General features: G+C 45.3%; 1 protein-coding gene across 1 annotated transcript in view; it reads left to right on the plus strand.

The window, feature by feature from the left end:
• The window catches only part of LOC128699286 (uncharacterized), a 221,848-nt gene extending 219,777 nt beyond the window's left edge, over positions 1–2,071 (plus strand). Inside the window, exons 7-8 of the mRNA XM_070098175.1 lie at positions 389–627; positions 1,303–2,071. Coding sequence (XP_069954276.1) covers positions 389–627; positions 1,303–1,800 — 737 coding nt within the window. The 3' untranslated portion in view covers positions 1,801–2,071. The remainder of the gene's footprint in view (positions 1–388; positions 628–1,302) is intronic.
• Positions 2,072–10,854: the final 8,783 nt, after the last annotated feature.

Genomic DNA, 10,854 nt, shown 5'->3' on the forward strand with positions numbered 1-10,854 from the left:
AGCGGAGATGTCACTGAGAGCATCGTGTGGTGTGAATATTGCGCAGAGAATCAGAGCGTGCAAATTACTATACGGAGTTGGGTTACCAAAGATATCATTCAGAAAGCTGAAGATTTGTTAGAGACCATGGAGCAGCACAGGAGTTCCAAGACGTGAATAAATAATGGGAGCGTTTGTCCTTCCTTAAAAAAAGAAAAGACTGGAGGAGATAAAGAGGTTTTTAACTGCGAGGGGCTTGAGCATGTAGCAGGCTCGTGTGTGTTAAACTGGAGTAAGTGGAGACAAGTAGTTTTTAATATTCGACGTGCTGTTGGAGTGTATGCAAGGAATTCACAAAAACATGTTACATGGACTTGTTTGTAATAATAATTATTATAATATTCAATAGAAAGCACTGACGATGAAAGAGGGGAAGGCGGAGGAAGAGGAAGGGAGGATGACGAAGACGAAGAGGAGGAAGAGGAGGAGGAGGAGGGAGGTACATCCTCTGGTAAGAAGAGGAAGAGAAGGATTCTCTTCAGTAAGTCTCAGACCTACGAACTAGAGAGAAGGTTCCGGCAGCAGCGGTACCTCTCAGCACCAGAGAGGGAACACCTGGCCTCTCTTATCAACCTCACGCCCACACAGGTGAGTCAGGGCCACGGGCGTGCCCGCGCCCATCACTACCTGCTTCACTATCACTCAACTGAAATTTTTACCTGATTTACAAATCTTTGCATTTATCTGATTTACAACCCTTGGATTAACATTTACACGATTTACAATTAGTTAATTTGCATTTACATGATTTACAAACATTAACATTTACATAATTTACAAACATTAACATTTACATAATTTACAAACATTAACATTTACATGATTTACAAACATTAACATTTACATAATTTACAAACATTAACATTTACATAATTTACAAACATTAACATGATTTACAAACATTAACATTTACATAATTTACAAACATTAACATGATTTACAAACATTAACATTTACATAATTTACAAACATTAACATTTACATAATTTACAAACATTAACATGATTTACAAACATTAACATTTACATAATTTACAAACATTAACATTTACATAATTTACAAAAATTAACATAATTTACAAACATTAACATAACTTACAAAAATTAACATAATTTACAATCAAAGGATTGACATTCACATGATTTACAATCCATAACGTGATTTACAATCCTTGTGATTTACAGGGTTGAATTAACGTGATTTACGGCCACCGGATTTACATTTACAAAGGTGCAGGAGTAACTGTGGATGTTTGTTCCACAGGTGAAGATCTGGTTCCAGAACCACCGGTACAAGACCAAGAAGCAGCGGGCGGACCGGGGCACAGGTATGGACCTGACGCCCATGACGTCCCCTCGCCGAGTCCCTGTACCGGTTCTTGTCCGGGACGGCAAACCTGTCCCGCCCACCCACCACCACCACGCCCACCACCAGTTCAACACCTCCACGCCTGGCCTCTTCTCCCCGCCCACGCCCTACACGCCGCCCTTCCTCGACGTGGGCGGCTATTACCACCAGGCGGCCGCCCACATGAGGGGTATGACCACCACCTCCGCCCACTCTGGCTACCCCATGACGGCGCCCACAGTGTACTCCTCACCAGGCTTCCAGCCTACCCAGTTCACCACCCACGCCCTCACGCCCGCACCCACGCCTGCAGCTACGCTTCACTATGCCGCCCCTACGCCCATACCAGATGCGTCAGAGTCTGACCTCACGCCCACGCACTTCCAAACCTCAAGTTTCCCCTATCAAACCTAAATATATATATATATATATATATATATATATATATATATATATATATATATATATATATATATATATATATATATATATATATAGACTGAACATGTGTATCAGATAGACTGAACATGTGCAACACCTGTGTATCTTTGCGATGTTTCGCCCGCACAGCAGGTTTCTTCAGTCTAATACAGAGGTGGCTTGTGTACTGGAGATTCAATGACGTGTGACGTGGTAAGTCAGTCCCTCGACCTTGATAGTAGGTGTTCAGTCCCTCAACCTTGATAGTAGGAGATTCAATGACGTGTGACGTGGTAAGTCAGTCCCTCGACCTTGATAGTAGGTGTTCAGTCCCTCAACCTTGATAGTAGGTGTTCAGTCCCTCGACCTTGATAGTAGGTGTTCAGTCCCTCGACCTTGATAGTAGGTGTTCAGTCCCTCGACCTTGATAGTAGGTGTTCAGTCCCTCAACCTTGATAGTAGGTGTTCAGTCCCTCAACCTTGATAGTAGGTGTTCAGTCCCTCGACCTTGATAGTAGGTGTTCAGTCCCTCGACCTTGATAGTAGGTGTTCAGTCCCTCAACCTTGATAGTAGGTGTTCAGTCCCTCAACCTTGATAGTAGGTGTTCAGTCCCTCAACCTTGATAGTAGGTGTTCAGTCCCCTCAACCTTGACCTTGATAGTAGATGTTCAGTCCCTCAACCTTGATAGTAGATGTTCAGTCCCTCAACCTTGATAGTAGGTGTTCAGTCCCTCAACCTTGATAGTAGGTGTTCAGTCCCTCAACCTTGATAGTAGGTGTTCAGTCCCTCAACCTTGATAGTAGGTGTTCAGTCCCTCAACCTTGATAGTAGGTGTTCAGTCCCTCAACCTTGATAGTAGGTGTTCAGTCCCTCAACCTTGATAGTAGGTGTTCAGTCCCTCAACCTTGATAGTAGGCGTTCAGTCCCTCAACCTTGATAGTAGGTGTTCAGTCCCTCAACCTTGATAGTAGGTGTTCAGTCCCTCAACCTTGATAGTAGGTGTTCAGTCCCTCAACCTTGATAGTAGGCGTTCAGTCCCTCAACCTTGATAGTAGGTGTTCAGTCCCTCAACCTTGATAGTAGGTGTTCAGTCCCTCAACCTTGATAGTAGGTGTTCAGTCCCTCAACCTTGATAGTAGGTGTTCAGTCCCTCAACCTTGATAGTAGGTGTTCAGTCCCTCAACCTTGATAGTAGGTGTTCAGTCCCTCAACCTTGATAGTAGGTGTTCAGTCCCTCAACCTTGATAGTAGGTGTTCAGTCCCTCAACCTTGATAGTAGGCGTTCAGTCCCTCAACCTTGATAGTAGGTGTTCAGTCCCTCAACCTTGATAGTAGGTGTTCAGTCCCTCAACCTTGATAGTAGGTGTTCAGTCCCTCAACCTTGATAGTAGGTGTTCAGTCCCTCAACCTTGATAGTAGGTGTTCAGTCCCTCAACCTTGATAGTAGATGTTCAGTCCCTCAACCTTGATAGTAGGTGTTCAGTCCCTCAACCTTGATAGTAGGTGTTCAGTCCCTCAACCTTGATAGTAGGTGTTCAGTCCCTCAACCTTGATAGTAGGTGTTCAGTCCCTCAACCTTGATAGTAGGCGTTCAGTCCCTCAACCTTGATAGTAGGTGTTCAGTCCCTCAACCTTGATAGTAGGTGTTCAGTCCCTCAACCTTGATAGTAGGCGTTCAGTCCCTCAACCTTGATAGTAGGCGTTCAGTCCCTCAACCTTGATAGTAGGCGTTCAGTCCCTCAACCTTGATAGTAGGCGTTCAGTCCCTCAACCTTGATAGTAGGCGTTCAGTCCCTCAACCTTGATAGTAGGTGTTCAGTCCCTCAACCTTGATAGTAGGTGTTCAATTCCTCAACCTTGATAGTAGGCGTTCAGTCCCTCAACCTTGATAGTAGGCGTTCAGTCCCTCAACCTTGATAGTAGGTGTTCAGTCCCTCAACCTTGATAGTAGGTGTTCAGTCCCTCAACCTTGATAGTAGGTGTTCAGTCCCTCAACCTTGATAGTAGGTGTTCAGTCCCTCAACCTTGATAGTAGGCGTTCAGTCCCTCAACCTTGATAGTAGGTGTTCAGTCCCTCAACCTTGATAGTAGGTGTTCAGTCCCTCAACCTTGATAGTAGGTGTTCAGTCCCTCAACCTTGATAGTAGGTGTTCAGTCCCTCAACCTTGATAGTAGGTGTTCAGTCCCTCAACCTTGATAGTAGGCGTTCAGTCCCTCAACCTTGATAGTAGGTGTTCAGTCCCTCAACCTTGATAGTAGGTGTTCAGTCCCTCAACCTTGATAGTAGGTGTTCAGTCCCTCAACCTTGATAGTAGGTGTTCAGTCCCTCAACCTTGATAGTAGGTGTTCAGTCCCTCAACCTTGATAGTAGGTGTTCAGTCCCTCAACCTTGATAGTAGGTGTTCAGTCCCTCAACCTTGATAGTAGGTGTTCAGTCCCTCAACCTTGATAGTAGGCGTTCAGTCCCTCAACCTTGATAGTAGGTGTTCAGTCCCTCAACCTTGATAGTAGGTGTTCAGTCCCTCAACCTTGATAGTAGGTGTTCAGTCCCTCAACCTTGATAGTAGGTGTTCAGTCCCTCAACCTTGATAGGTTTTCTAGCCTTGATAGGTGTTCTAGCCTAGATAGGTGTTCTAGCCTTGATAGGTGTTCTAGCCTTGATAGGTGTTCTAGCCTTGATAGATTTTCTAGCCTTGATAGGTGTTTTAGCCTTGATAGGTGTTCTAGCCTTGATAGGTGTTCTAGCCTTGATAGGTGTTCTAGCCTAGATAGGTGTTCTAGCCTTGATAGGTGTTCTAGCCTTGATAGGTGTTCTAGCCTTGATAAAAGGTGCTCTTGGCTTGATAGGTGTTCTAGCCTTGATAGAAGGTGCTCTAGGCTTGATAGGTGTTCTAGCCTTGATAGAAGGTGTTCTAGGCTTGATAGAAGGTGTTCTAGGTTTGATAGGTGTTCTAGCCTTGATAGAAGGTGCTCTAGGCTTGATAGAAGGTGTTCTAGCCTTGATAGAAAGTGTTCTAGGTTTGATAGGTGTTCTAGCCTTGATAGAAGGTGCTCTAGGCTTAATAGGTGTTCTAGCCTTGATAGAAGGTGCTCTAGGCTTGATAGAAAGTGTTCTAGGTTTGATAGGTGTTCTAGCCTTGATAGGTGTTCTAGCCTTGATAGAAGGTGTTCTAGCCTTGATAGAAGGTGTTCTAGACTTGATAGGTGTTCTAGGCTTGATAGGTGTTCTAGCCTTGATAGGTGTTCTAGCCTTGATAGAAGGTGTTCTAGGCTTGATAGGTGTTCTAGCCTTGATAGAAGTGTTCTAGCCTTGATAGAAGTGTTCTAGCCTTGATAGAAGGTGCTCTAGGCTTGATAGGTGTTCTAGCCTTGATAGGTGTTCTAGCCTTGATAGGTGCTCTAGCCTTGATAGAAGTGTTCTAGCCTTGATAGAAGGTGCTCTAGGCTTGATAGGTGTTCTAGCCTTGATAGATGTTCTAGCCTTGATAGAAGGTGTTCTAGCCTTGATCGAAGGTGCTCTAGGCTTGATAGAAGGTGTTCTAGCCTTGATAGGTGTTCTAGCCTTGATAGGTGTTCTAGCCTTTATAGAAGGTGTTCTAGCCTTGATAGGTGTTCTAGCCTTTATAGAAGGTGTTCTAGCCTTGATAGAAGGCGTTCTAGGCTTGATAGGTGTTCTAACCTTGACAGAATGTGTTCTAGCCTTGATAGAAGGCGTTTTAACCTTGACAGGTGTTCTAACCTTGATACCTGGAGTATACCTGGAGAGGGTTTCGGGGGTCAACGCCCCCGCGGCCCGGTCTGTGACCAGGCCTCCTGGTGGATCAGGGCCTGATCAACGTACGAACCACAGTCCGGTTGGTCAGGTACTGACTTTAGGTGTCTCTCCAGCGCCTTCTTGAAGACAGCCAGGGGTCTACTGATAAGTGTTCTAACCTTGACAGAAGGTGTTCTATCATTGAAAGGTGTCCTAGCCTTGATAGATGTTCTAGCCTGGATAGAAAGTGTTCTAGCCTTGAAAGGTGTTCTAGCCTTGATAGGTGTTCTAACTTTGACAGGTGTTCAATCTTTGAAAGAAGGTATTCTAGCCTTGATATAAAGTGTTCTAGCCTTGACAGAGGGTGTTGTAGCCTTGACAGAGGGTGTTCTAGCCTTGACAGAGGGTGTTGTAGCCTTGGCAGAGGGTGTTCTAGCCTTGACAAAGGGTGTTGTAGCCTTGGTAGAAGGTGTTCTAGCCTTGGCAGAGGGTTTTCTAGCCTTGGCAGAGGGTGTTCTAGCCTTGACGGAAGGTGTTCTAGCCTTGATAGAGACTGTTCTAGCCACAGAGGGTGTTCTAGCCTTGATCAGTGCACAGTAGAGGTGGTAGAGTGATGACTAACATTCTGGTGTTAGAGCAGAGGTGCACCACGTCTTGCACTGAAGCCTGCTCGACGGTCGAAACGTTTCGTGCGAAACGTGTCGTTAATAAAGGCACCCAGGTGTTGAACATGTGTCTTAGTCTTCAAATACATGTGGTGTTGATTATTGCCGAACCCTACACCCGTAGGGATTATACAGCGCTTAGGATTGAAAGGTAATCAAGTTTAATCCAGGGAAGAGGAGAATAGCTCCAATTTCTCGGATCAAGAACCCTGCATCAACATCCAGAAACCTCCTTTGAAGGGCATTTATAAATTTTATAATTATTATTATACTCCAGGTAGACTCCAATATACTCCAGGTAGACTCAGGTAGACTTCAATAGACTCAGGTATACCCCAAGTAGACTCCAATAGACTCCAGATAGACTCTAGGTAGACTGCAATAGAATCTAGGTAGATTCCAGGTAACTTCAGGTAGACTTAGAGTCGTCACGACCCTTAAACGCCAACAATAATACAGTCCCTTGAGTCGTCACGACCCTTAAACACCAACAACGTTATGTCACACTATACTTCCCTTCAGGAGCATGCATATATATATATATATATATATATATATATATATATATATATATATATATATATATATATATATATATATATATATATATATATATATATAAGGAAAAGTAGTAAGCAAAAATGAGAAAATAAATGGTAGAAGTGCTTGGTTGAGAGGTGGACATGTGAACCTACACCTGGGTGAACCCCACACCTGGGTGAACCCCACACCTGGGTGAACCCCACACCTGGGTGAGCCCACCCAGAGCGGTAGTGATGGCATAAAGAGCGGCAGTGATTGCACAAGGAGTGGCAGTGACGGCAGAAGAGGCAGTGGTGGCACAAGGAGCGCCAGTGGTGGCACAAGGAGCGGCAATGATGGCACAAGGAGCTGCAGTGATGGCAGGAGCGGTGCCACTGATGGCACAAGAGGCAGCAATGATGGCAGGAAGATGGAGTGTGGGTTGTCTCCTGGGTTGTCCAGCAGCGTCAAGCAACTCACAGGAATTTCCAACTCAGCATCGCGTCTTCACAAACTGTGCCGCCACCGAACAAACAAACACGAATGCTGGTTACCAGTGTTATTTTTTAATATATTTTGTAAATAAACTGGCCTTTCAAAAAACATAGGCCTATCAAGTGAAATTTGAACAAAAATTAGTGTTAAGTGTAACGGGCTCAAGTGAAGATGAACTTAGCCGTAAACAGACGTATTTTAAGGAGAGTGAGAGTGACACAGTTTGTATATTTTGATGCTAACTTTGAAACAGATAAAAAATGTACCATGTACGATCATTGATTTTAATTTCTGCCTTCTCCTATCCCCCCCCCCACACAAGAGGTATGATAAAGTTCATGAAGCAGGGAGAGAGAGTGAATCTAGTAGCAAGCAGCGAAGAGGCGGGGCCAGGAGCTATGAATCGACACCTGCAATTACAAATAGGTGAGCACACACACACACACACACACACACACACATGACCCAGCTGGAAAATTTTCGGAGAATAGGGGGGTTTGTAAAAAAAAGAACCCGGCCAGTGAACGTGACCTTCAAGGCAGAAGCGACTCGGACCAGGATCCTGCAGGAGAAAGCACGATTAAGGGACATGCCGGCATACAGGAAGGTGTATCTCGACAGCGACAGAACACAAGAAGGCAGAAACTGAGAGAGATGGTACAAAGGCGAAAGGAGGAAAGAGGGGGGATGGAGAAAACAGACAGGAGATCCCAGACCCAGGAAGAAGATCAAATACAGCCTCCCTCACAACTTCCTATAGAAGCCTCCCAACCAGGTCAATCCCAGTGCAACCACTCTAAATCAAAACACCCATGCCACATACAATGCCCCCACCCACTACATTACAAACTCCAACCCCACAGCAACAACCCATAGTTCCTTACCAGGTCTCCCACTTCCCCAACCCCAATATACCTCCCAGACCACAGTCTTAGAAAAGAAATTGAAGGTGTGGTATACAAATGCAGATGGAATAACAAACAAGTATGAGGAGTAGCACGAAAGAATCAAAGAGACATCACCAGACATAATAGCACTCACAGAAACAAAACTCACCAGAATAATAACAGATTCAATCTTTCCATCCGGATACCAAATCCTCAGGAAAGACAAGAGGGAGGAGAGGGGGAGGAGGAGTTGCACTGCTCATTAAAAACCAGTGGGATTTTGAGAAAATGGAAGGAATGGATGGCATGGGCGAAAGGGACTACTTAGTAGGAACAATCCAGTCTGAGGGACATAAGGTGATAATTGCAGTAATGTACAACCCACCACAGAACTGCAGGAGGCCAAGAGAAGAATACGATGAGAGCAACAGAGCAATGATCGACACACTAGCCGAGGTGGCCAGGAGAGCACACATGGGGGGAGCAAAGTTACTAGTTATGGGTGATTTCAATCACAAGGAGATTGACTGGGAAAACCTGGAGCCCCATGGGGGTCCCGAAACATGGAGAGCCAAGATGATGGATGTGGTACTGGAAAACCTCATGCATCAACATGTTAGAGACACTACCAGAGAGAGAGGAGAGGATGAACCAGCAAGGCTGGACCTTGTATTCACCATGAGTAGTTCGGACATCGAGGGTATCATGTATGAAAGGCCCCTGGGAGCTAGTGATCATGTGGTTCTGTGCTTCGACTACATAGTTGAGCTCCAAGTGGAGAGAGTAGCAGGATTAGGCTGGGAAAAACCAAACTACAAAAGGGGGAACTACTCAGGCATGAGGAACTTCCTTCAAGACATTCAGTGGGAGAGGGAACTGACAGGAAAACCAGTACAAGAAATGATGGACTATGTAGCAACAAAATGCAAGGAGGCAGAGGAGAGGTTTGTTCCCAAGGGAAACAGAAATAATGGGAAGAACAGAACGAGTCCTTGGTTCACCCAGAGGTGTAGGGAGGCAAAAACTAGGTGTACTAGAGAATGGAAAAGGTACAGAAGACAGAGAACTCAGGAAAATAAAGAAATCAGCCGAAGAGCCAGAAACGAATATGCACAGATAAGAAGGGAGGCTCAGAGACAATATGAAAATGACATGGCATCAAAAGTAAAGACTGACCCGAAGCTGTTGTACAGCCACATCAGGAGGAAAACAACAGTCAAGGACCAGGTAATCAGACTGAGGAAGGGTGATGGGGAATTCACAAGAGGTATGTCAGGAGCTCAACACAAGATTTAAAGAGGTATTTACAGTGGAAACCAGTAGGACTCCAGGAAATCAGAGCAGGGGGGCACACCAGCAAGTGCTGCATGAGGTACATATAACCAAGGAGGAGGTGAAGAAGCTGCTATGCGAACTTGACACCTCAAAGGCGGTGGGACCAGACAACATCTCTCCATGGGTCCTTAAAGAGGGAGCAGAGATATTGTGTGAGCCATTAACAAAGATCTTCAACACATCATTTGAAACTGGGCAACTCCCTGAGGTATGGAAAATGGCAAATGTAGTCCCAATTTTTAAAAAGGGAGACAGACATGAGGCACTAAACTACAGACCTGTATCACTAACGTGTATAGTATGCAAGGTCATGGAGAAGATCATCAGGAGGAGAGTGGTGGGGCACCTGGAAAGAAACAAGTGTATAATTGACAACCAGCAAGGTTTCAGGGAAGGAAAATCCTGTGTCACAAACCTACTAGAGTTTTATGACAAGGTGACAGAAGTAAGAAAAGAGAGAGACTGCATATTTTTGGACTGCAAGAAGGCCTTCGACACAGTTCCTCACAAGAGGTTACTGCAAAAGCTAGAGGATCAGGCACACATAAGAGGAAAGGCACTGCAATGGATCAGAGAATACCTGACAGGGAGGCAACAACGAGTCATGGTACGCGACGAGGTGTCAGAGTGGGCGCCTGTGACAAGCGGGGTTCCACAGGGGTCAGTCCTAGGACCAGTGCTATTTTTGGTATATGTGAACGACATGACGGAAGGGTTAGACTCAGAAGTGTCCTTGTTTGCAGATGATGCGAAGTTAATGAGAAGACTCAAATCGGATGAGGATCAGGCAGGACTACAAAGAGACCTGGACAGGCTACAAGCCTGGTCCAGCAACTGGCTCCTTGAATTTAACCCTGTCAAATGCAAAGTCATGAAGATTGGGGAAGGGCAAAGAAGACCGCAGACACAATATAGTTTAGATGGCCAAAGACTGCAAACCTCACTCAAGGAAAAAGATCTGGGGGTGAGTATAACACCGAGCATATCTCCTGAGGCGCACATCAATCAGATAACTGCTGCAGCATACGGGCGCCTGGCAAACCTACGGATAGCGTTCCGATACCTCAGTAAGGATTCGTTTAAGACTCTGTATACCATTTACGTCAGGCCCATACTGGAGTATGCAGCACCAGTTTGGAATCCACACCTAGTCAAGCACGTCAAGAAATTAGAGAAAGTGCAAAGGTTTGCAACAAGACTAGTCCCAGAGCTACGAGGATTGTCCTACGAAGAAAGGTTGAGGGAAATCGGCCTGACGACACTGGAGGACAGGAGGGTCAGGGGAGACATGATAACGACATATAAAATACTGCGCGGAATAGACAAGGTGGACAACGACGGGATGTTCCAGAGATGGGACACAGACACAAGAGGTCACAATTGGAAGT

Source organism: Cherax quadricarinatus, chromosome 61 (genome assembly GCF_038502225.1).
Source record: "Cherax quadricarinatus isolate ZL_2023a chromosome 61, ASM3850222v1, whole genome shotgun sequence".
Lineage (NCBI taxonomy): Eukaryota > Metazoa > Arthropoda > Malacostraca > Decapoda > Parastacidae > Cherax > Cherax quadricarinatus.